General features: G+C 51.0%; 10 protein-coding genes across 10 annotated transcripts; 8 read left to right on the top strand and 2 right to left on the bottom strand.

Moving 5' to 3' along the window:
* Positions 1-791: 791 nt before the first annotated feature.
* On the top strand, positions 792-5,208 carry N7484_006684 (uncharacterized protein; the record flags this gene model as incomplete). Its single annotated transcript, XM_057117102.1, has 2 exons — positions 792-1,421; positions 1,483-5,208. The coding sequence occupies 2 exons, from the start codon at positions 792-794 to the stop codon at positions 5,206-5,208; spliced, it is 4,356 nt and encodes a 1,451-aa protein (XP_056972985.1).
* Positions 5,209-6,115: 907 nt separating this feature from the next.
* Positions 6,116-7,360, bottom strand: N7484_006683 (uncharacterized protein; the record flags this gene model as incomplete). Its single annotated transcript, XM_057117101.1, has 1 exon — positions 6,116-7,360. One exon carries the CDS (start codon positions 7,358-7,360, stop codon positions 6,116-6,118), a length of 1,245 nt encoding a protein of 414 aa, XP_056972984.1.
* A 2,132-nt stretch (positions 7,361-9,492) lies between these two features.
* N7484_006682 (uncharacterized protein) lies at positions 9,493-10,026 on the top strand (the record flags this gene model as incomplete). The annotated part of the gene is made up of 3 exons (XM_057117100.1): positions 9,493-9,515; positions 9,598-9,628; positions 9,682-10,026. 3 exons carry the CDS (start codon positions 9,493-9,495, stop codon positions 10,024-10,026), a joined length of 399 nt encoding a protein of 132 aa, XP_056972983.1.
* A 341-nt stretch (positions 10,027-10,367) lies between these two features.
* Positions 10,368-12,377, bottom strand: N7484_006681 (WD40 repeat domain-containing peptidylprolyl isomerase; the record flags this gene model as incomplete). The annotated part of the gene is made up of 3 exons (XM_057117099.1): positions 10,368-11,803; positions 11,861-12,238; positions 12,305-12,377. The coding sequence occupies 3 exons, from the start codon at positions 12,375-12,377 to the stop codon at positions 10,368-10,370; spliced, it is 1,887 nt and encodes a 628-aa protein (XP_056972982.1).
* Positions 12,378-12,616: 239 nt separating this feature from the next.
* On the top strand, positions 12,617-14,449 carry N7484_006680 (chaperonin-containing T-complex subunit CCT2; the record flags this gene model as incomplete). The annotated part of the gene is made up of 4 exons (XM_057117098.1): positions 12,617-12,619; positions 12,695-12,852; positions 12,937-14,311; positions 14,390-14,449. The coding sequence occupies 4 exons, from the start codon at positions 12,617-12,619 to the stop codon at positions 14,447-14,449; spliced, it is 1,596 nt and encodes a 531-aa protein (XP_056972981.1).
* Positions 14,450-15,624: 1,175 nt separating this feature from the next.
* Positions 15,625-17,150, top strand: N7484_006679 (glycoside hydrolase family 76 protein; the record flags this gene model as incomplete). The annotated part of the gene is made up of 3 exons (XM_057117097.1): positions 15,625-15,715; positions 15,802-16,493; positions 16,557-17,150. The coding sequence occupies 3 exons, from the start codon at positions 15,625-15,627 to the stop codon at positions 17,148-17,150; spliced, it is 1,377 nt and encodes a 458-aa protein (XP_056972980.1).
* Positions 17,151-18,111: 961 nt separating this feature from the next.
* On the top strand, positions 18,112-21,596 carry ireA (bifunctional endoribonuclease/protein kinase IRE1; the record flags this gene model as incomplete). Its single annotated transcript, XM_057117096.1, has 2 exons — positions 18,112-21,083; positions 21,140-21,596. 2 exons carry the CDS (start codon positions 18,112-18,114, stop codon positions 21,594-21,596), a joined length of 3,429 nt encoding a protein of 1,142 aa, XP_056972979.1.
* Positions 21,597-22,123: 527 nt separating this feature from the next.
* Positions 22,124-22,670, top strand: N7484_006677 (uncharacterized protein; the record flags this gene model as incomplete). The annotated part of the gene is made up of 2 exons (XM_057117095.1): positions 22,124-22,353; positions 22,415-22,670. The coding sequence occupies 2 exons, from the start codon at positions 22,124-22,126 to the stop codon at positions 22,668-22,670; spliced, it is 486 nt and encodes a 161-aa protein (XP_056972978.1).
* Positions 22,671-22,698: 28 nt separating this feature from the next.
* N7484_006676 (uncharacterized protein) lies at positions 22,699-23,694 on the top strand (the record flags this gene model as incomplete). Its single annotated transcript, XM_057117094.1, has 1 exon — positions 22,699-23,694. One exon carries the CDS (start codon positions 22,699-22,701, stop codon positions 23,692-23,694), a length of 996 nt encoding a protein of 331 aa, XP_056972977.1.
* A 67-nt stretch (positions 23,695-23,761) lies between these two features.
* N7484_006675 (uncharacterized protein) lies at positions 23,762-24,622 on the top strand (the record flags this gene model as incomplete). Its single annotated transcript, XM_057117093.1, has 2 exons — positions 23,762-24,129; positions 24,184-24,622. The coding sequence occupies 2 exons, from the start codon at positions 23,762-23,764 to the stop codon at positions 24,620-24,622; spliced, it is 807 nt and encodes a 268-aa protein (XP_056972976.1).
* Between the last annotated feature and the right edge of the window lie 433 nt (positions 24,623-25,055).

Below are 25,055 nucleotides of genomic sequence, written 5' to 3'. Positions count from 1 at the left end.
CAAGATCCCGGCATTTAAACTTAACTCCGGGGTCGGCGCTCGGGACTCCGTATCCCCGACCCTGCCACGCTAGTAATCATCTAACGATAATTATGACTCCAACCAGCTGAGCATGTTCCAGCCTTGTTGTGCGTCTTTCTAAACAGGACCTGGAAGCCATACAGAATGTTGAAGGAAACCATCATCAGCTCCTCGATTTTACAAAGCCTCAATGCAAGTGCTCAGGTGCTTTACCTTTACAGTAGTGGTGTGTACAAGATTGCCAAGATACTTGGTGCTGCTAAGTTTTGTCTAGATGTCATCATGAGCTGTCCATGGTCAATGAGATATGCATGAGATGTGCTGTATTTTGCAGTTGATCGACAGAAGTTTGACGTATTTGCCACATGGATAACATCGTACAAGGGGACATCTGCAGTATCGGGCAATAGTCGTTTCTTTTTCCTGTAAGGCGTACAGCCTCCTTTATTCATCAGGGCTCCTCCATTCTAGAAGCTGCATATCATTTGCTTGAACGAAGCTTAAATTCGGAAATAGGACACAAGTCCATGAAACGGGAGCAAAAGCCACGCACTGGGATCCACTTCTCACCCCGAACTCCGTCTGAGGGGCTCGGGCAGGTGGACTTCCGAGTTAAAATATGCATTTGTCGGCCAAACTCGCTCCGTGCCCGAGTCAATAGTACCAAAAATTCAAGATGGGGCATGATTTATTATATTCGTCAATCCCAGTTCCAATTTCTTTCTCTCTTGCTCGGTTGAACTCGTGCACCGGATTACTCTTTGCCCAGCATGGAGAAAGGCACGGAGAAACAACAGGACGACTCCGATGTGGAGTTCGCGCCCATCACAACGAAATCCCCCACTGTGGAGGAGGAGATGGAAAATGAAACTATCAATCAGCTAGGCCGCATTGCTTCAAGCAAGCTGGGAAGAGCAGTCTCCGCCCATTCCGCTTCATCAAAGAAGAATGATCCTCGATTGGACCCTTCAAGCCCGGAATTTGATCACTACAGATGGGCTCAAACCGTTTTGGACCAGATGCACGAGGAGGGTATTGAGTCGCCTCAGCAGAGTGTGGTGTTCAAGGATCTATCTGTCAGCGGCAGTGGTGCAGCTATCCAGTATCAAGAGACCCTGACGTCGGTTCTCGCGGTGCCCTTCCGCTCGGCTGTACGAGCTCTGAACGGACGTCGCTCTCAACCGCGTCGTATCCTACAAAGCTTCGATGGCCTGCTCGATGCCGGTGAGCTATTGCTCGTGCTGGGTCGCCCGGGAAGCGGCTGTACCACCTTTCTCAAGACAATCACTGGTCACCTCGGAGGCTTGACCATGGATCCCAACAGCACTATTCATTATGAAGGTATCTCTTTTGAGGATATGATTAAATACCACCGCGGTGAGGTTGCATACAACAAAGAGGTAAAGCTCCAATATTCTACAAAACGCGCCTTCAACCCAACGCTGACCAATCTCATGCCAGGTCGATCTTCATTTCCCTCACCTTACAGTTGGCCAGACCCTCTCGTTCGCCGCCCATGCCCGAGCTCCCCACAAGCGCCTGGAGGGTTTGAGCCGAGCGCAATTCTGTGACACACTCGTCCAGGTGGTGATGAGTGTGTTTGGTCTTACCCATACCTTCAACACCAAGGTTGGCAGCGAATTCGTGCGTGGTGTCAGTGGAGGTGAACGAAAGCGTGTCAGTATTGCGGAAATGTTCCTCAGCCGTTGTCGTCTAGGAGCGTGGGATAACTGCACGAGGGGTTTGGATGCAGCTTCAGCCCTCAGATTCGTCCGATCCCAGCGTCTTGCCGCAGACATGGGCAATTCCTGCCACGCCATTGCCGCCTACCAGGCCTCCCAATCGATGTATGACCTATTCGATAAGGTTGTGGTTCTTTACGAGGGTTATCAGATCTACTATGGCCCTCGCGATCGAGCTGTGTCTTACTTTGAGGATCAAGGATGGCAAAGGCCAGAGCGCCAGGTATCAGGAGATTTTCTGACTGCCATCACTAACCCCAATGAGCGGACCACGCGCCCTGGAATGGAGTCGAAGGTGCCGCGAACCGCAAAGGAATTCTATGAGTTCTGGAAGAGAAGCCCGGAGTACAAGACTTTGCGCGAGCAGATCACGACCTATGAATCTCAGCATGCGCCCAATAGCGAGGCTGCCAAACGACTCCAGATCAATCACGAGGAACAGCAGGCTCGTCATACCCGGTCTCACAGCCCTTATCTGCTTTCAATCCCCATGCAAATTCGACTCTGTACAACTCGCGCTTACCAGCGAGTTCTTAACGATCTTCCCACTGCGATATCCCCGGTCATTGTTCAACTGATTTTATCTCTAATCATCGGTTCTGCCTTCTACAATACCCCCGACACTTCTAGCTATTTCTTCCAAAAAGGCGCAGTGTGCTACTTTGCGGTTCTCATGAATGCTTTGCTTACTATCAACGAGATCCTCCAGCTCTACAGCCAGCGCTCGATTGTTGAAAAACAGGCTGGATATGCATTCGTCCATCCTTTTACCGAAGCTCTCGCCAGCATTGTCATCGATCTGCCCATCAAACTTCTGCGACTCACTGTTTTCAGCATCATTCTCTACTTCATGACAAATTTGCGCCGAGAGCCAGGCAATTTCTTCATCTTCTACCTGTTCTTGTTGGTCGCCGTCTTGACCATGTCTGGTCTATTCCGCAGCTTAGGAGCTCTCACCAAGTCGGTCGGTCAAGCAATGGCCGTAGCGGGTGTTCTAGTTCTCTGCATTGTCGTCTACACTGGGTTTACTTTGCCGCAGCCTTACATGCACCCGTGGTTCTCTTGGATTCGGTGGATCAACCCGATTTACTACACCTTTGAGGCTCTCATCGCCAATGAATTCCATGGAAAGAACTATCAATGTTCAGCTCTGATCCCGAGTTATGCCACTGGAACTAACTTTGTGTGCTCTGTTGTGGGATCAGTGGCCGGCCAGACATACGTGAGTGGTGATACCTTCATAAATCAAAACTATGAGTACTACTACTCCCACCTGTGGCGAAACTTTGGCATCTTGGTTGCTTTCATGATCTTCTTCAATGCGCTCTACTTGGCAGCCACGGAATTTATCTCTCATGACACATCCAAAGCGGAAGCTCTGGTTTACCGCCCTGGTCATGTCCCCCAGCACATCCAAGACAGCCAAAAGGACTCGGAGACTGGAGCCGGTGATCTCACGAAACTTGAAGTGCAGCGCACTAATGATGATATCCGCCTTCCAGAGCAGACTGACATTTTCTCCTGGAAGAATCTTCAATACGAGATTCCTGTGAAGGAGGGCACTCGGCGTTTGCTGGACGATGTAAACGGCTGGGTCAAGCCAGGAACTTTGACTGCATTGATGGGAGTTTCTGGCGCTGGAAAGACTACACTGTTGGATGTTCTTGCACAGCGAGTGTCAATCGGTGTCGTTACTGGTGATGTCTTTGTGAATGGCAAGCTGCCAACGGCAAACTTCCCCCGGAGAACTGGATACGTTCAGCAACAGGACCTCCACATGGACACTACAACCGTTCGAGAGGCCCTTCAGTTCAGTGCAATGCTCCGTCAGCCACGGACAGTATCCAAACAGGAAAAGTATGAATACGTGGAACAGGTCATTCAAGTCCTGGGTATGGAGGATTTCGCCGAAGCCGTTGTCGGATCTCTCGGAGAGGGACTCAACGTCGAGCAGCGCAAGCTTCTTAGCATCGGAGTTGAGCTTGCCGCCAAGCCTACTCTTCTCATCTTCCTCGACGAGCCCACCAGTGGTCTGGACTCACAGAGTTCATGGACCATTTGTCAATTCCTAAGGCGACTGGCAGACCACGGTCAGGCTGTGCTAGCTACAATTCATCAGCCTAGTGCGACGCTGTTCCAAACTTTTGACCGTCTACTTTTCCTTGCCAAGGGTGGCAGGACAGTTTACTTTGGCGAGGTTGGAGAACAGTCCGCCACGCTTCTCGACTACTTTGAGCGCAATGGAGCTCGGCCTTGTGAAACGCTGGAGAACCCTGCCGAATATATTCTTGACATGGTAGCCGGAGACGGCTGCCCCGACGTTGATTGGGTTCAAGCTTGGAAGAACAGTCCAGAGTTTCAGGAAGTCATTGCGGAAGTCGATCGTCTCCACTCCATCAAGGGACCCAGAGATGAGCCTTCTACCCATGACGATGGTGATGATGATAATGCCGAGTTTGCTATGCCTATAATGACCCAGCTCTGGGTGGTCCTTGGTCGATGCTTCCAGGCCTACTTCCGCAGGCCCGACTATATCTATTCTAAGTTTGTCCTCGGCATTGTCAGCGGTCTATTCATTGGGTTTTCCTTCTTCAAGTCTGACAACTCCGAACAAGGCTTGCAGAACGCTCTCTTTGGTATCTTCCTTCTCTGCACTATCTTCAACACGCTCGCCAATGCTATCATGCCTAACCTGGTGGCGCAAAGATCCCTCTACGAGGTTCGCGAGCGACCATCTAGGACTTACTCATGGCAAGTGTTCATCATCTCACAAATGCTAGTGGAGGTCCCTTGGCAATTCTGCTTGGGTGTCTGCTCCTGGGCTTCATTTTACTGGGCAGTCTTTGGCGCCAATCAAACTTCGGAACAGACTGGTATTGTTCTGCTCTACATTTGTCAGTTCTACATGTACGCAGCCAGCATGGCACAATTCGTCGTGTGCGCTATCCCCGAGCCTACTCTTGCCGCCATGGTGGCAACTCTCATGTTTGGTCTCTCGTTCATCTTCAACGGAGTCATGCAGCCCCCCAGTGCACTGCCTCGCTTCTGGATATTTATGTACCGCGTGTCCCCATTCACTTACTACATCGCCGGTATCAGTGGTACAGCTCTTCATGGCCGCTCCGTCGAGTGCAGCAGTGATGAGCTCAACGTTTTCGACCCACCTTCCGGCCAGACTTGCTATGAGTACATGGCAAAGTACCTTGAAACTTCTACGGGTACCATCTACAACCCCAATGCCACTTCCAGCTGTGAATATTGCAGCATGACATCGGCGGATGACTACCTCGCAGCCAGAGAGATCTACTATGAGGATCGCTGGCGTGATTATGGCATCTTTTGGTGCTATTTTGTTTTCAATATGGCTGCTAGTGTGCTCGTGTACTACCTCTTCAGAGTCCGGACCTCAAAGGCGAAGGTCTCGAGAGGTAAGGCTGCTGCTTAAAGATGATACCCGGCCCTGATCTCATAAGGAGTAGGGTTCCTTTCTCTCCTCTTCTCTTCTCTCTCTCTCTCTCTCTCTCTCTCTCTCTCTCTCTCTCTCTCTCTCTCTCTCATCTCTTCCTCGCCCCCTCTCTTTCTGTATCTCTCATTACACCCATTTCCTTCTACTGTATTTACTAATCATCACTGCATACATGCGCGTTATCTCTCATTGATTCTTTTTATTTCTTGTTTCACCACTTCTGCTCCTTAAATACAGTACTTTATCAGGCTTGGTCTTGCTATATGATTAAATTAGTAGAAGACCGATATCAAAAACAGGTGCATCTACAGGCGTACGTAGCTACCCGGTCACGTAAGTAAGTGTGCAGATATGGAACCTTTTGGCTAAAACTTCGTGACAGCCATGGCGTCTATGCATTTATGGATCTAATATGCCATCATAGATGTTGGTGTCGTTATCATTAACGTCCAGCAGAATATGGGCCTAGCCCGTGTCTCTGGGAGCCTCCTAGGAGGATATGGGAACGTGCTAGTCTAGGGTTTTCATAGTACAAAATCTCCGCTAGCCTTTGAAAGCAATTCAGACATAAACTCAGTGGGCTGGCCAGTCGACCAAGGCCTTTCCAACTTGCAGAAAAGACCTTTTACGTATTCATGAGCAGATGTCCCTCAACTATGTGAGGAGGCTTACGCCTGCTCCAGAGGGTATTAGACCCGCGGTGGAGAAGATATAGTTCCGAGGCCGTTTGGAAGCCGAAAGTACCATCATGAAAAGACAGGGCTTTAGTCCCGCAAGGTTCTACATTTTTCAAGTTTACTTTTGAAGTTTCCAAGATTGTTCAGATGAGAAATAATATGTATTCAATCATTAACCTTAACTAGCGTGACAATCGTAAACTTCATAATTAAACACGTTGAGAGCCAACAGTCTTGGATCCATCAAGGTCCGAGTCGACGCGAGGGTCGAGCTTGTTGGCAGTATCACTGCTGTGAGGACCAACAGTCTTCTGAGAGTTGTAGCTGCTACCAGCGGCAGCACCGCTACCAAGACTCTCATGCTGGGACTTTTCAAAAGTCTGGGTAGTAGTCGGGGCCTTGTTACCAGAAAGGTGCATCACATCACCGCCACCAAGGCTGGCCTTGTGAACATCTTTATCAAATCGGGAGTCACCGCCAACAAAGGTAGCATTGCTGCGGTCACTGTCGACACGGGGATCAGCCTCATTGGCAACGTTGCTCTTGTGGGGACCAGCGGTCGAAGAGGCTGGGCCAGTTGAAGCGGAATAACGGTCGTTGGGAGTGTCGCTGTCAACACGGGGATCCACCTTGTTCTCTACGTTGCTGGAGTGGGGACCAGACGTCGAGGTGGCAGGACCGGTGGAAGGGGCGTGAGTTGAGTTGTGGTGCGAGGCAGCGTAGCCAGCGCCGGCACCGGCAGCGGCACCTGTAGCAGCGTAACCAGCGCCGTGACCGGAGGAAGTGCTATGGTGAGCACGGCCGTCACGGTCACTGTCAACGCGAGGGTCGACCTCGTTGGCAACATTACTGCCATGGGGCCCATAGTTGGAGGATCTGGCGGAATCGTAGGTATTGGCGGTGCCATAGTTGTTGCCAGTAGAGCCATAGCCAGCACCAGCCGCAGTAGGTCCAGTTGAGCCGTACCCAGTTGTAGTATTGTGGGCACCTCGACTGTCTAGGTCGCTATCCACACGAGGGTCGACGGCGTTGCCCAATTTGCTGTCGTGAGGACCATAGTTCGAAGAGCGGGCAGAATCATAGGCGTTTGTGGTGCCGTGGTTAGTGCCGGTTGAGCCGTAGCCAGCACCAGTGGCAGTGGAGGTGTTGTGGGCAGCACGGCCGTCCAGATCGCTGTCAACACGGGGATCGGCCTCGTTGGCAAGTTTGCTATCGTGTGGCCCGTAGTTGCCCGAAGTTGAGCCAGTCAAGTTGGACCGGTCGCTGTCAATACGAGGGTCGGCCTTATTGGCGGTGTTGCTGCCATGGGGACCGTGGTTGGAAGACTTGGTAGAATCATAGGTGTTGTCGTTGGTGCCGGTGTGGTGCTCCGCAGTCTTCTCTACCTTTTCCTCTTCCTTATGCTCCTTGTGCTGGGCAATCGTGTCCTTGACTTTATGGATGATGTTGGACATTTTGGTATCTGGTTCAGGAAGATTTGCTGGGAAAGAAAGATATGTGAAAATGTGAGGATATTGTGTTGAATAGTTGATTGATATGGATTGAATTGACCATTGTGGACGAAGTATATATACTTTGTCCGCAGCACCGTGACGCCATTTCTGAGACAAAGAACCAATCCTGGGAGGGATGACGTGCCCCGCCGATTTCGATCGACATAGATACACAAGCTGGGGGTTTAATTAAGTTCCAACGTGTTGACGCTTATAGTGGGGAATGAAGAACAAGATCCAGTCGCTGACATCGGATAACGTCATCCGCGCCACCGCGTACAGTTGTTTGCCTTGAATTGACCCTCAGCCCTACACACATCATAGTAACTGTCGACCGAGTTAGAATTGCATACGTAAGGATCTACGGTTTGATTTTCGTATTGACGAAGCCTGGCCACTGTTTCCCTGGTTCCAATGTGGGATGGCTCAAAAATTGACGAAGTGCTACGGGTGAAACCCCGTACAGTACAAAAGCTTTTGTAGAGGATGACCTCATAGACACCAACTCTTAGGCTCCCAGGTGCCTAGACATCAGCTTGGTTTCCATCTACTGTGTCTGTTTGGAAAGGAACTGGACCAATAGCCTTGATACGAGGGAAGGCAGGTGAAGGTTCTAGCACGTGTAGTGAAGGGTAGAGCTAGAGCCCTGCCCCGGTGAAAACCAGATCGAAAATCTTTTTCTATCTAACATGTCGAGCCTAAGCTTGGAAGCTATGTAGCGTCATTTTAATGGTTCATCAATCTACTTTGAGGCTAGGAACCTGAAGAATGGCATCCATGTATCTGGCAAAGGTGAGGGGATATCTGGATCTCGGGAGCTCCCCTATGTTTCCATGCCGAAACTTGGAACTCCACCTGGTCAATCTGCAATTGAATACTTCCATTGTCCGCGTGGTTTGTCCAAGTTTTCAATATTTACTGGGTTTAACCTTAAAGCTCTCAATTCACTGAGATGCTGGGATTGTGTTGCCAAGGTTACTTACTGATCTTTCTTGTCGCCCACAAAGTGACTGTACATGGAACCAAGCGCCCGAGGTCCTGAAGTGTGCCATCCCCGGGGCCTTGTCAGATCATTCCGGACACGGCCACCTTAGAAAGTGGCAAGGAACACTCTTTGAAGTAGACATAGAGACAGTAATTAACCTTGAGATTAGGGAAGTGGAAACTCAAACATTAACTATCAGTTAAGTCCCGACTTCTGCCACTGAATCCAGGCTATCGGCGCTTACATAACATTGGAGCCACTATTTTGCTGCCTGAGAAAATAGGCACCGTTAGACTTGTGGAAAGCAGAATCCAAGACTCCACTGACTGACATACCTTGAGTTTGATCCTCTAAGTATTCGAGAAATCTCCGGTATACGGCATGTGTATGCATCTACGTTCTAGCCTCATCGACCAAGGAAGATTCATGTCGATCGACTCGATCCTACTCGGCCTAGGGCTGCTTGAACTGCTTAAAACCGGGTTTTGCAAATTCCAGAGCCCCACTATTCCCCTAGTTGAGACAGTGGAAACTGAGCGCAATCCAGCGATGATTCTTTCGGTGCACTGAGGCTGTGTACACTGTGGATGGATAGATCATTCTCTCCTCTGGTATATATCTGGTTTGATGCTCTCCAGGGCTGGACTGATCGACAAAGGTTCCCTTGGTCCTGGGCCGTTAACGGTGCCGATCAGGGCAGTGGGCCCCTGCTCGGGGTAAGAGCTTCAAACCCAATTGTTTTACGAGATCTTACCGATATGCCTCCCGAAAAGATGGATATTGACAGATGCAATGGAATGAACCTTAACTCGAGACCTAGACCTTGAATACCAGGGGGACGGAATAGCCGAAATGACCTAATAATAAACAATCATTCCGTACATTCCGGTGGGTTCTTCCCTTTCTCATCTCCCGATAGGCGCATTGCGTATGGGCCCGACCTTGAATTTCGAATTCATCGATTTGGAACTTTCGCTTATCGATCTTGCATTGATCTGCGCATTTCTTCTCCCCGCTGGGAAGACACGCGTTTCTGACCTCATTCACCCGGCCTTTCCTGGCACCGGGGGTTTTTTTTCTCACCTTTTACCTTCCTTACAACTCCAGGATGGCTGATGGGAATCAAGGATGGTAAGCTTTCTTTTTTGGTTTTCTTTCTGGAGCGGAATCGCATTCGTCGCAATCTCAAAGCGCAAATACTAACTGTCCGCAGGTGGCACTCACATTACAGATGGGTGGTCATGGTGAGTTTCAAACTTGACGATCGACGTTGAATGGAATTGCTAATTCAGCCCAGGTCATCGTGCTGGTAATCGCTTTTGGCCTGATTGCCGCCTTTGGAGTCTGGTTCAGACGCCGCCGTGATACCAAACGAGGTCTACAGCTGTACGGCAATCCGGTGAGCGGCGCCGGGCCCCTTCAAAGCTCCGGCATCTTGAGCACATCTGGCGTGTTACCGTCCAACCAATCGCTGCCCCCGTCCCAGACGCGCAGTCTGCCGACCAACTCTGTCGCTAGCTCTCGTACCAATTTCGCCCCGCCCAAGTCTGTTACATCCGGGAATCATCGATTACAGAAACAAAGCCCTGCGGCCGCTGTGGATTTTCGAAAGGTGGAGACTCAACAAGTCCCACCACCATAATCCTGCGCTATTTCGTCCGACGTATTTCTTTCGTTCTGACTGGGGATTCCGATCTTTTTTTTCTTTCTTTTTTAATCTATTTTCTTTTCTTTTATAGACATGCAAGGACCATGCTATTGCGTTTTCGTCACACTTGCATTCATCGGCGTTGGGTAAAAAAGAATCGATCTTTGCCTATCTATCACATTCATTTTCAAGAGTGGCTGGGATCTGTCTTTCGATTGGGCGTGCTTTCATTTGGTCAAGATTCGTGTTAAGGTACATAGCGTGTGCATGGCCTCGCCAATGCAACTTGATTTCAATCATCGTTATTCGTTTATATATGTACAGTTCCCCTGCTATCAGGAGATGCTGATGCTGACAACCTTCACATCAACTTCCGGCTTCTCCTTGTAGGTTTTGACATTCTCGATTTTGTGCACCACGTCCAACCCCTGCACAGCTCGGCCGAAGATAGTGTGCTTGTTGTCTAGCCAAGGTGTTTTCTCGGTCGTGATGAAAAACTGACTGCCGTTGGAGTTAGGTCCCGCATTGGCCATGGACAGTGTGTACGGTTTGTCATGACGCAGGGTGGAAAACTCATCCGCGAACTCGCCGCCCCAGATGGACTCTCCACCGGTTCCATCGCCTTGCGGATCACCACCTTGGATCATGAACTTGCGAATAACACGATGGAAGATAGTGTTGTTGTAGTATCCTTGCCGAGCGTGGGTGACAAAGTTCTCCACCGTCCGGGGGGCAGCGGATGGGAAGAGGCGCAGATGGATATCACCCATGGTCGTGTGGAGAACGGCAGCGGTGCCACTTTCGCTGGCCTTGGTAGTCCCGGCATCAGCCCCACCCGCAGCCTGGGTTGGCTTCTCATTCTGTACATCTCGTGAAGACTTGGATATGTCGGTCTCATTTGTGAACATGTAGAAGCGCACCTTGCCAAATCCAGTGCTGATCAGAATTGCATCTCGTTCCTCTGCTTCCTGCAACAAGGGATTGCTGCTGGCAGCCATGGAGACAGTCACAACGCCTTTGCGTTGAGGCTGACCCTGATAGAGGGCGAGGTTCAGGGCACGGAACGGCTCATCACGGCCGTACACACGCACCACACGGTTCGTATAGGTGTTGATGCACTTGGTTCCGTAGAGAGAGCCGTAAAGCAGGAAGTGACCGGACTCATCAAAAGAGACGTTGACCTTGTTACGGATCGACTCACCCTCCAGCTCTCGCTCAACTCCCAATCGTCGTCCGAATTCCAATTCATCCAGCTGGTACGGGGCCGTCCCTGCCTGCTGCATCTCCATGAGAGTGGCTATTGACTCGTCGTATGTGCGATATAATTTACCCGTTGCGAATTCGAACACGCGCACCTGGCGATCTGGGAAAGATACCGTGGCAAATTGTTCACCTGAAGGCGAGATGGTTATGGCCGTCGCAGCCGACTTGGCCTTTCTGAAAGCGAATAAGTTGGTCGACGATTTGAGCTCAAACACATTGTCGGGCTTTTCAAAGGAGCCATCCCCTGCTCTCCAGTATTCAATCATTCCAGACTCGTCGGCGGAGATGACACAGTCATATGCATTGTTGAATGCCAATGAAACTACCGGGCTCCGGTGGACCGACTTTACAGTATGCAAGGGCTCGGGGTTTTCTCCTCGCCCATCAAAGACTTGAATGGTGTTGCTGGACTGATCCGTCACGGCCAGTAGCGGTAAAGACGCTCCTCGGCGGTGCACCCAGCAAACGCAACGGGGCACGAATTCCAGGGTATACATAGCTAGTAGATCTGTCCATGCAAGTTAGCCAGTCTTGATCTCCTAATCTAGCCACGAGAATCACAAACCAAAAGTGATGACATCAAAGATTTTCACTGTCTTGTCCGCTCCCACTGTCGCAAAGCTGCGGCCATCCGCACTGACGCTAGTACTATGAATCTCGCCCGGGTGAGCACGAAACTCCTTAACAAACTCAATACCCTCAGCCATCTTTTTCCAAAACTTGACTACTCCATCAACAGAACTGGTAATTACGAAGTCAGTCACCGGAGTGACTGTCACGAAAGACAATTGCTCTTTGTGCATAAGGGACTTGGAGTATCGAGGCGAGGCGGGTAGCGCCTTGACATAGATCTTTTCGAAGGGAAGCTTGCGGCGCTTCTTCTTGGGCTCGGCCTCAGAGGGCAACGCAGGACCGAAGTCATCGGAGGAGGAGGAATCGTCGCCTACTCGTCGCGGTTAGTAGACTGCGCTAGCTGGAATTTGCGGGAGCTCGGCGGTCATGTACGCACCATTATCGTCGCCATCGACAGCGGAGTGCGGACGCTTGGCTGCAGGGGCAGCGGCTTCATCAGAGCCTACCATTCTTGATCAGAGTGTAGATAACCAAACAAAGCACAGAAATGCCTTAGAAAAGCGATAATTTCTAGGAGGTCCAAGGGAGAGAAAGCCGGAGAAAGCAGCGGGCGGTGGGAGAAAACAGAAGCTCGGGCCACCCAACTTTTCTCCTTTCCCTCCCCCCACTGTTGACGAACTCATTGCTTTCAACTTCCAAACAGTCGCTTGGATCAGTTGAGTCAATTGTTTAGTCTACACAGATCATCATGGTATGCTCTCTTCCCATGAATGCTCGATTCTGCAAGGCAGACTTTGGAATACCGACCCAGCTAACTCGTATCTAGGCGTCGTTTGGCAATCCCACACAGATCTTCGCCGACGATGTGACCGAGGAGAAGGGTGAGAACGCCCGTCTGTCGGCCTTCGTCGGTGCCATCGCGGTCGGTGACCTCGTGAAGAGCACCTTGGGTCCCAAGGGAATGGACAAGATTCTACAGTCTGCGTAAGTGCGGCAATCACAAAATTATAACCATCTGGATGATTGCGGGCGAGGATCGAGATGCTAACGAAGGATGCGGGACAACAGATCAACCGGAGAAATTCTCGTGACGAATGACGGTGCTACCATCTTGAAATCGATTGCTCTGGATAACGCCGCGGCGAAGGTGTTGGTCAACATTTCCAAGGTTCAGGACGATGAGGTTGGCGACGGCACTACATCTGTCACCGTGCTGGCCGCAGAGCTGCTTCGGGAGGCAGAGAAGCTTGTCAACTCGAAGATTCACCCCCAGACCATCATCGAGGGATACCGGATAGCCAGCAAAGCCGCCCTGGCCGCCCTCGAGAGCATTGCCATCGACCGAAGCAAGGATGCTGAGGCTTTCCGCAAGGACCTGCACGCCATCGCCCGTACCACCCTGAGCTCTAAGGTTCTGTCACAAGATCGTGACCATTTCGCGCGGCTGGCCTGTGAGGCAGTCCTGCGCCTTAAGGGTTCTACCGACCTCAGCCACATCCAAATTATCAAGAAGGCCGGCGGCAAGTTGATCGACTCGTACTTGGACGAGGGCTTCATCATGGACAAGAAGATCGGTGTGAACCAGCCCAAGCGATTGGAAAATGCCAAGATCCTGGTGGCAAACACCGCCATGGACACAGACAAGGTCAAGATTTTCGGAGCTCGGGTCAAGGTTGACTCTACTGGCAAGCTGGCCGACCTGGAGAAGGCCGAGCGGGAGAAGATGCGCGCCAAGGTTGAGCGAATCAAGTCTCACGGTATTAACTGTTTCGTTAACCGACAGCTGATCTACAACTGGCCCGAGCAGCTGTTCACCGAGGCTGGCATTATGTCTATTGAGCACGCCGACTTCGACGGTATTGAGCGCCTGGCGCTTGTCACTGGTGGTGAGATTGCCTCCACCTTCGACCACCCAGATCAGGTGAAGCTGGGCTCTTGTGACCTGATTGAGGAGGTGATTATTGGTGAGGACACTTTGATCAAGTTCTCGGGCGTGGCTGCTGGCCAGGCCTGCACCATTGTGCTGCGCGGTGCCACCGAGCAGCTCTTGGATGAAGCCGAGCGCTCCCTGCACGATGCGTTGGCTGTTCTATCCCAAACCGTTAAGGATCCTCGCGTCACACTTGGTGGTGGCTGTGCCGAGATGGTGATGTCCAAGGCTGTTGAGCAGGCGGCCCAGAACACCACTGGCAAGAAGCAACTCGCCGTGGACTCGTTCTCTCATGCGCTGAAGCAGCTGCCAACTATCCTGGCGGACAATGCGGGTCTTGACTCGAGCGACCTGGTGACCCGCCTGCGACAAGCGATCAACAATGGCATGACCAGCTCCGGTCTAGACCTGTTGACCCCTGGTGGCGGTATCGCGGACATGCGCGAGCTGGGTGTTGTGGAGGCTTACAAGCTGAAGAAGGCGGTGGTGTCATCGGCCTCAGAGGCTGCTGAGGTAGGTGGTTCCTGTTCTCTCCCTCTTTTTCTTCCCATTCTTGACCAAGGCTAACCTAGATGGGGGTTTTCTTTGTAGCTTCTTCTGCGTGTCGACAACATCATTCGCTCTGCGCCTAGACAAAGAAACCGTATGTAAAGTCATGTTACGACTCACGGGTGATGACTTGTATCTTCCTGAAATCAAAAAAGCACAAATTACCAGTTATAGATGAAATCGAATAGCTTCATGGATGACAAAAACACAGTCCTGGGGAATCGTATGAACATCACGTTTTACATGCAGTACATCACCTGAGGTCAGATGCCTACCGAAATATGTACATAGGTACATACCTGCATACATGTCCTTATCTACTGAATTGACTACGCCAATATTGCAAGCTTGGAATCAAGAACGAGAAAATCCTTAGAAGAACCCCGCGGTGAATTTGTGAATACAGTACTCGGTACAATCGTCCACTTTCAGAAGCAACTAATTATGTAAGCTACGTGGTTGCCTTAGATGCCTTGTCTGCCCCGATTACCAGGCATGAACACTATGTAGTCCCGATCCACTTGCAGGACCCTGTGGATCATGGACCTGGACCCTGACACCACCGTGCTTGATTCTGTCGACTTTCGAAGGCTTCTCTGGGTTGATCTTCCAGGCACAAACTTGACCTCTCATCCACAATCTGACTTGAATTGTCGCTAATTCACTCTGCTTCTCGGCGCTCTTGGCATTTCACGAAGGGTGTCAGCCGGGCTGATCCGCGATCTTCCATGATTAGTGGGGAAGTGACAACATGGACGATCATCCATCTAGATAAGCGGCAGGTGACTCCAACCTACAGGTACATATATGCAGCGTAAGACATAGGTTAACCACAATGCAAATATAGGAGGGTCTTGCTTCTCTTAGACATTCTCGGCAAGGGGCTCCACGCCAAGGACCCTTTTTCTGCAGCGGCTGCTAGCCCAGGCAAAGTTATTTTGGGACATTCGAACACGCCCCTATTTCCTAGATGCCACATGAGATAGTAAGAGTACGGAGTACACTTCAGCATGTGGACCTCCCAAGATACCCTCGAATTCCGTCATAGATAATCTGTCCAAGCAATTAAACTCCGCGCACTACATTGCCTCTGGTCAGCCCCACCGAACCAGGGACCTAGGCCTGTCAAACCTAAGAATACAGACCCGACTCTTTCCCCATGCTTTTTCATCCTTTTCTTCCCCACCTCGCGCTAAAGATCGTCCTCGATTTTGCTTTTCTCACCTCCCGAGGTCCTTCGCCTCGTTTCGATGCCTTGACCTCTTCCCTCGTTTAACATGATATTTTCCAAGTGGCTTCCCGCCCTGCTAGGCGGCGTCTTGGCCGCCCAGTGTGCTCTCGCTATCACCCTCAACGTGGATGATGAAAGTCGGTGGCCCGCATTCCAGACCCTCCACCCCTCATATAGTGTATATCGTGGGCGTAAGAGCTAACATGAAAGCCGCGCATTCCAGACTCCCTCAAAACCGCCGCTAAAACAGTCGCCGTCGACATGATGAATTACTACAACGACCGCGAGTCCAAAGACATCCCCGGCAAGCTCGACGGCACTTGGTGGGAGGGTGGCTCGATGTTCATGATCCTCATTCAGTATTGGTTCTTGACTGGGGACAGTCAGTTCAACAGCGCCGTGCAGGACGGGATGTACTGGCAACAAGGCGACGACAACTTCTTCCCGCAAAATTACAGTCAGTATCTGGGAAACGATGATCAGGTCTTCTGGGGCCTTGCGGCTATCACGGCTGCGGAACTCAATTTCCCGGAGCGCAGCGGTCAGCCCTCATGGGTCTCGTTAGCCCAGGGTGTGTTCAACACTCAGGTACCACGCTGGGATACTAGCAGCTGTCACGGTGGTATGCGCTGGCAGATCTGGCCCTACCAGGGGGGATACACAACCAAGAACGCTATTTCCAACGGTGGACTCTTTCAGCTGGCCGCGCGCTTGGCCCTCTATACCAACAATGCGACATATGCTAGCTGGGCTGAGCGTATTTGGGACTGGAGTGCGAGTACCCCATTGCTCCGAAAAACTTGGATTATTGCGGACACTACCAGCTGTGAAACGCAATGTACGGATCATGGCGACTATCAGTGGTCATATAACTATGCGACATACATCAACGGAGCAGCTTACATGTACAACTACGTAAGTGATTTATCTTCTCAATATCCTGCCCGAATGGCACCGGGAGGAGCTGATCATCTATAGACGAATGGCACCCAAAAGTGGTTAGAAGGCATCAATGGGCTGGTAAAAACGTCCGACCAATTTTATCCCACAAGCAAAACCTTTGGTGACGCCAACGGGAACATCCTCAGCGAAATCACCTGTGAACCAATCCTCAAATGTGACCGAAACCAGATCACATTCAAGGCTTACTTCTCTTCCTGGCTGGCTTTCATGACCTTGATCGTTCCTGGAACCTCTGACCTGGTGATGCCGAAACTCAGGACTTCAGCTGTCGCCGCCGCTTTGACTTGCACTGGTCTCAGTGATGGCTCACATTGCGGTACCAAATGGTACACGCAGAGTTGGGATGGCTCCGATTCACTGGAAAACCAGATGGCTGTACTGGGGGTCCTCAATGCGAACCTAGTCCCCTTCAAAAATAAGGCACCATTCACAGCCGACACCGGTGGAACCTCCAAAAGTAACCCCAGCGCCGGTACCAACACCTCGGATGTTGAAGTCCCTCAAATGAACACAGTTCGTACTGGAGATCGGGCCGGCGCTGGAATTTTGACCGTTGTCTTCGTGACTGGCTGGGCTGTGGCCATCACATGGATGGTTCGAGGGGGTTGAGATCTTTCAAAGACCTTGTTTCTTTTCTAATTTCTTGTATCGCCCATCATTTTTCCTTTGCTGTCATGCAAAGCATGCGTCTGTTGTTTTTATATGTTACCCCTTGACCTACTGTATGTCTCCACTTTTTCCATTCTTTGTATCTAAAGACTTTTTTGTTTTTATTTTCTTTTCCCCCACCTCTCTTTCTAATTTCTCCCTGACCGGCGAGATTTTCTTCAGTGTGGAAGATTCCATCAGGCGTCCGGGGGATACCTTTTTGACATAGTCCCTCTCGGAACTATCTCTGAAACAAACTGATCTCGAAGATTCAATATGATTGGCTGTCAAATGAGGCGGCCGAATTCCCACATGAACATTGGAGAAAATGGGGGGGATTGTAATATTTCTATGAAATTCGTACTGCAGATACACCTGCATCACACGCTGTGCGACCCGATATGATGCATCTCCATGTAAAATAGCAACAGTTCAAGGGGCTTTTGAAACACTTGCGTAGCCTCGATGGCGCGGCCCCATTTAATTACGGTGCTTGTACGTATAATACCGCTAGCAATAAAGGGGGCGGCAGGGCGGAAGTGGCCGGGGCCTCCGTGTATTGTACATTGGTATTACACACAATCCATCTGCCTTCCATCCCCAACTTCTCGATTCTTCTCTTTTCCCCTTTCATCTTTCCAGGGAGAAAGCCTCGAATCCTCCCCTCCCCCATCATTATATCCGGTGACTACCCGAATATACTGCCCTTTTGCTGTAGCGGATTTCTATCTCCGATCCGTCATCCAACTGTGGGTGGGGGATGATCCGCTATCCGAGTTCTCGATTATTTGCTCCACATCCGCCATCCATTCAAATCAGCCACTCCAACCTCCTCCTACCTCGACGTTTGTAATCGGCATCTCCTGCTGTCTAGTCTCCGATTTTCACACGCTGGACCGAATTGCACTGCTAAAGCTCCACGATGCGGTGGCGGTTACCGGGCGTTAGTTCGACCCTCCCCGCCAGCGTCGCCCTTCTTCTTCTTCCAGGCCTGGTTGTTCCGCAGCAACATCCAGACTCTCATGAATCCGCTCCTCGAATCTCCGTGCCCCTAGCGGCTGACGGAGCTGCTTCTTATTCCAAACATACAGTCTCCGCGGCTGTTCCTCCCATCGTGAAATCCAACGATGCGAGCGCCCTGGCAACTCTGGCTCTGGCGGGCTCCGGCCGCGCCGTTCGAGCCCCTCTCACCCAGGCTAGCAGTACAGCTGCTGGTCTGGCGTCGCAGCTTCACGCGCGGTCCTTGCAGGACTGGGAGGTTGAGGACTTTGTCCTGTTGGCGACCGTTGACGGAACCATTCACGCTCGAGACCGCAAGACTGGTGCTCCCCGCTGGGCCTTGGAAGTCCCCAGCAGCCCAGTGGTCGAAAGTATCTACCATCGCGCCAATCGAACCAGTTTTGACGCCACCCAACCCGAGGACGACTTCCTTTGGATTGTGGAACCCAGTCAAGATGGAAACTTGTACATCTATAGCCCGGGCCCGGAGGCAGGACTACAAAAGCTTGGTCTGACGGTCAAGCAATTGGTCGATGAAACACCTTATTCCGGTTATGAACCCGCCGTGACATATACTGCTCGGAAAGAAACGACCTTATACACGATTGACGCCCGCACTGGAAGCATACTGCGGGTCTTCAGCTCTCGTGGGCCATTCCAGGCCGGTCAAGAATGTCGCAAGGTGGATGGACAAGGCCTGGACCTGGATGAGTGCGAAACATCCTCCGGCACACTGGTTCTTGGTCGTGTGGAATATGCGGTGGCTATTCAAAATACCGAGACGGGAGATCCCATTTGCACTTTGAAATACTCGGAATGGGCGCCTAATAACCGAGATATGGATTTGCAGAGTCAATACTACCGTACAATGGACCTGAGTCATGTCTACAGCATGCATGATGGTGTTGTACTGGGCTTTGATCACTCTCGGACAGAGCGTCCGCGTTATACGCAGCGCTTCCAGTCCCCCGTGGCCCGAGTTTTCGACGTGGTGCGGCCAACTAATAAGGATGCCCCCGACGCTTCAACCCCATTGGTACTTCTTTCCCAACCTCTTCAGCCACCGGACCCCGACTACGGCACCCTAGATGATGACCGAGACTTGCGCGTGTTCATCGATTCGACTAGCGCGGGCGGATGGTTTGCTCTTTCAGAAGAGACCTACCCTCTGGTCACTGGTCGTGCCCCCATGGCTCAATGCTACGAAAAAGACTTTTTCCGTCGAGGGCAGTCTCTTATGAGCTTGACGCCACATCAGCAGCGAGACGCCTTGGCTGGTGTGCATTCGCTAAATGGCCCACAAATACGGCCATCCATTCCTCGACTGGGCAGTTCCACGACTGAGCTTTCGAATGACACACCACGGGAGGTTCTACGCAGTCCATCAGAGCTAGCTCTTCCTCCTGCTCTGCGCCATAGTGCTATCATTCGCAAAAGCTGGGACAACGCCCTTGACATTGTTGTTACTCTTATTCTGCTCTTTATTGGTACATTCATCTACTTCAACTCGCATCATATTCGGGACCTCGCGAAGCAGAAGCTAGATATCAAGAACATCATCAACTCAAATGACAAATCCTCTCTCTCGACCCCAACCACACCGATCATCGGTACAACCCCAGATTTACCCCGCGCATCTACTCCTCGTCCCGTGACAGATGTGACCGTCGATGTTGATTTAATCGACTCGGGGGTTGTCACACCACGACCATCTCGGGATCGCAGCGCACCACCGGACAAAACACCCCGGGTGAAGATCAGCGAGCCCGACCGTGAAACTGAGGAAGGCGAGCCAGACGAGGGGAGCCAAAATCCTGATAAACCAGCGAAGAAGAAACGTTCGCGTGGTACACGGGGTGGCAAAGGCCACCGACGCAAGCCAAAGCCTGGCTCCGAGGGGGACTTTAGAGAGCACTCCGACCAAGCAGTCGAACTTGTGAATCGCCAGGCTTCGCAGTCCCGACTTGAGGGCGATGCTCGCGTCACTCGTACTTCATCATCCGAAGTAGTCCAAATGGACGGGGTTGTTCGCATTGGAAGATTGGAGGTATTTACCGATATTGTGCTTGGTCACGGTAGCCACGGAACTGTGGTCTACCGTGGTACATTCGATGGACGGAACGTAGCTGTCAAGCGCATGCTCATGGAGTTCTATGACATTGCCTCACACGAGGTAGGTTTGTTGCAAGAGAGCGATGACCATCATAACGTCATCCGGTATTTCTGCCGTGAACAGGCAGCGGGGTTCTTGTACATCGGTCTAGAGCTCTGTCCAGCTTCTCTTCAGGATGTTATTGAGCGGCCAACTCAATTCCCTGAACTGGTTCAAGGTGGCCTTGACATGCCAGATGTTCTTCGTCAGATCACCCAAGGAGTCCGATATCTGCATTCGCTCAAGATTGTTCATCGTGACCTGAAACCTCAGAATATTCTGGTGGCCATGCCTCGTGGGCGTACAGCGTCGCGGGCTATTCGCCTCCTCATCTCGGATTTTGGTCTGTGCAAGAAACTGGAGGATAATCAGAGTTCTTTTCGAGCTACTACTGCTCACGCTGCTGGAACCTCTGGTTGGCGAGCCCCGGAACTTCTTGTCGATGATGACACTGGGCCCTTAAGTCTTGCATCTCAGCACACTGAATCTTCCGAACCCGCTGTCGTCGACCCTCAGACCAATCGCCGCGCCACTCGCGCCATTGATATTTTCTCCCTGGGTTGTGTATTCTATTACGTTTTGACTCGGGGCAGCCATCCGTTCGACAAGAATGGCAAGTTCATGCGAGAGGCCAATATCGTGAAGGGCCACTTTGATTTGCAAGAGTTGGATCGTTTGGGTGATTATGCCTTTGAGGCGGATGACTTAATTCGTTCCATGCTTGCTCTTGACCCACGCCATCGGTATGCTTTGACCCCTTCGTATTTTATTTGACATCCACTGACTCTCGTTCCTATAGCCCCAATGCCAGTGCTGTCTTGATGCACCCTTTCTTTTGGGCGCCCTCTGACCGACTAAGCTTCTTATGTGACGTATCGGACCACTTCGAGTTTGAACCGCGTGACCCCCCATCGGACGCACTGCTCTGCTTGGAGTCGGTAGCCCCGCAAGTCCTCGGACCTGACATGGATTTCTTGCGCCTGCTCCCTCGCGACTTCAAAGACAACCTGGGCAAGCAGCGCAAGTACACTGGTTCCCGAATGCTGGATTTACTCCGTGCTCTCCGCAACAAGCGCAACCACTATAATGACATGCCGGAACATCTGAAGTTGCATATCGGTGGATTGCCAGAAGGTTATCTGAATTTCTGGACTGTCCGTTTCCCTAGTCTCCTAATGAATTGCCATTGGGTCATTACCGAGTTGCAATTGACCGGGATCGATCGGTTCCAGCGGTACTTTCAGCCACCGGAATAGCCACTCTCAATATTCAAATTTTGCATCTTAAATACGTACCTAGGATAGATCAAATGCAGAGAATTGGTTTCCTACCCATAGGTATCTACTATACATGCCCAGGTGGGCGTGAATATGTATTGCAACGAGGCTAGCAGGTAGCTTGTATTTTTCCTCAATATGGTGGAATGATAATGCCGATCATTCACACTTTTGGCAACGCCCAGACGGTCTGGAACGGCCGGGTCAACTCCTATTCTCTCTGACGAATCTCAAATGATAGGTATAATGGACATACTTTCCTTCTATTGGTGTTCCTTTTTCTGACCCATCTATCGAAGGGTTTGTGGCCTGAGGCATCAATCGCGAATCCCCGCGTCTTTCCTTTGTCGCGTTTGACCTTTTTCCCCCCATTGACCACGGCGCCGTTCTTTCGTCGTTCTTTCACGTTCTGTCATATGGCTGGGCCTGTTACATAATACTACCTGCTCGATCTCTTCACTCATTCCTACTTCCCACTACCCTGCGCAATTGCAACCACTGTCGCCATGGTCTTCCTACGCTTAGAAGTCCGGGTGTACCCGCGGGAGCAAATTCCCCCAGAATCGGGGTTCCTGCGCTCAATGTTGTCTACTAAGAAGCCAGAGTCCGAGGAGACAAACATGATAAAGAGCTTCGCAGGGCTTTTGTTGACATTAGAGAAGCCGGAGGAACTATCGTTGGCTGATCTTACCTACTTGATTAAACGAAAATGGAAAGAGCTTCGTCCAAATTCTGAGTGAGTAAGAATGAAGAGATATCGAAAGGATTGGAAGCGCTGAACATCCCCTCACCCTTAGGCCTCTTGTAATCAAAAAACTACTCGATGACACAATGCCAATGGTGGACCTCGATGCTGGGATGTCCGTTGAGGAGGTTTTTGTGAACCGCGGAAAAGCCCGCGCGGATGGTCACGACCAACGCGGTATTGTCCGTGTTATTCAAAAACCTCATGACCGCCCTGATGCTCCTGCTCAGCGGTTCCCTTCGGTCGATTTGGACTTCGAGGCGGCCAGTGAAGCGTTCACTCGGAAACGAAAGCTTCAAACCCCCTGAGAACGATGCACCGTCAAAAGAGCCTCGAATGGAGGGCCAATCTGGCCGGCCAGCTTCTCAATCCCCGAAAAGTCCAACCTCGACACGAAGACAAGAGCTTGGGCCGTCTTGGACCAGTCCACATCGCAGACCATCTAATGTGCTCCCACCCCATAAGAATGGACTAGGACTTGGTATCACTAGCAGTCCTCCGAAAAGGCCCGCCTACGATCGTGAACGCCATGTATCCTTCAGCGACACTAGCACTCCTATTTCCCGGAACCCGCCGAAACCTTCCATCCCACCCAGCGGGCAAGTTTCTGCTCTCCCTAGCAGCCAGATCTCAGAAATCGTCTATCCACCTGGCGTTGGCCGCGACAGGATTCAACAGATTCAAGAACGCCAGAGGAAAGAAGAACGGGAGATGCGCGATATTCGCCAAAAGTTGAATGACTCAAATACGGATGCATCATTACGGCCGGTGTTATGGAATATGCTGGATGTCTATGAGAAAATAAAGAACCGTAATAACTCAGAGGGCAAGAGAAGGAGAAGTGGAGTGACCGACGACCTTATAAAATTTAGGAAAAATCTTGAAAAACTACGGATGGAACTGCAAGAGCTTGAGGATAAGCTTGCTGCTAAGTCTTTATCACCACCTAAGGAGAATGGCCATGTGACACCTGAAGTTGAGAAGTCAGTGGAAGTTTCGGATACTTCAGATTCAGATGACGAAGGGTCGAGCGAGGTCGATGGAAATAGCGATTTCGAGAAGCCTGAACATCAAACCGACGAACAGGCTGTTGACAATGATGAAGAAATGATGGATGTGGAACCAGTCGAGGTCAATGGCCAACCTCAAGCTGCAGAAGATAAGGAGGAATCGACGAATGTGTCTGAATCTTCAGGGGAGTCGGAACCGGAAGCAGACCACCCAGAAAAAGAACTCGTGGACGAGGACGCTGCGATTGATATTGACAGTGATGACGAGCCAGAGTTGCCGACTATTCATCAAGCGAAAGAATCTGTGGATGATAAGCGCTGAATCTGACGCTCGATCCGATGGTGATACCGAGGACGATGATGGGTCAGAATCGGTAGCAGAGAACCCCATGAAAGAATTGGTGGATGATGAGGCTGGAGAAGATGACGATGGCGATGAGGAAGATGAGGAAGATGAGGAAGAGGAAGAAGAGGAGGAAGAGGAAGAAGAGGAGGAAGAGGAAGAAGAGGAAGAAGAATCGGACGACAAGAGCAGTGATTCTCAAGAGGACGACCATGGATCCGAACCCGAAGAGAATGGTCTCAATGATAAGAACGGCGCCGCAACCATCAAAGACAAGAATGAGACCGGGACAGTCAAAGACAAGGCCATGGCCGAACCTACAAAGCTTCCCGAGAGAAATAAAGTCCAGCCAGTCCAGGACAGCTCCTCAGAAGACTCGGAGAGTGAAGATGAACTTGACTCCTCCAAGTTTGGGTATGCCCGTTTCATATCTTGTCAACCATCATAGCCACTGACCCATGAACCTAGTCGCACTATCATCCCTGGTCCATCCACTGCCACTACCAAGCCAGCTGGTCCTTCTCCTGCTGCTGCCAAGGCAATTGCGCAGCCTCCAATGCCGGAAAAAACAACCCCACGAGTGACACCGAGAAGAACGTTGAAAGGTCTCCTTAAAGATCAAAAGGATCAGCAAGCACGCAGGGCGCAGCAGCCTCCGATCCAGCAAAATCTATCAAATCCGCGCCCACCCCGAATAAATCTAGCGTCTACTCTGTGTCTGACAGCAGCGATGCCGAAAGTAGTAACAGTGAGGGACCCGGTGGGGATATCCTCGCCAATGGACAGTCCGGTAAACTTCGCCAGCCTTGGAGCAGATAGCTCCTATCAGTTCCTGATATCGGGCTGTCCCTCTTTACTGGATGCAATATCGAAGTCTTGTGATATCCATTTCTTTCCATGTTCTTGATATTCATTTCTTTCGCGTGGCATGACCATGCCCTCGGCATTATCCCTTGAAGGCAGACTTCCAAGGTTGATCTCGCCCCTGGGCATATAGATAGCGGGCGTACATAGCCATTACGCAACATACCTTGTTTTAGGTGCTAGGTAAACACAGAAGCCGACGGACAATTGTTCCGCATGATAAGACTCACTAGCCCTTGGTGACGGGAATAGATTGAACGGTACTGTCGTCTGATTGGCACACCTGAAGTATATACCGAGGGGCGCGCATGAGATCATTGGTGTCACTGCAATTGTCATTTTGTTTGCATGTTGAATGTCCAGGCCACTGTTCAACCTATTTCTGTCGACTTCTATCATTCCGTAAACAATATCCCACGTCCGATCATCGTCCTTTGCCGACTACTTGGTTCATTCGAGTAGATAGACTCTTAACC

The sequence above is a fragment of the Penicillium longicatenatum genome (genome assembly GCF_028827895.1).
Source record: "Penicillium longicatenatum strain IBT 33135 chromosome Unknown contig_3_segment0_segment0, whole genome shotgun sequence".
Taxonomy (NCBI): Eukaryota; Fungi; Ascomycota; class Eurotiomycetes; order Eurotiales; family Aspergillaceae; genus Penicillium; species Penicillium longicatenatum.
The sequence above is the reverse complement of the archived record's forward strand: the minus strand, read 5'-3'. Positions and strand labels throughout refer to the sequence as shown.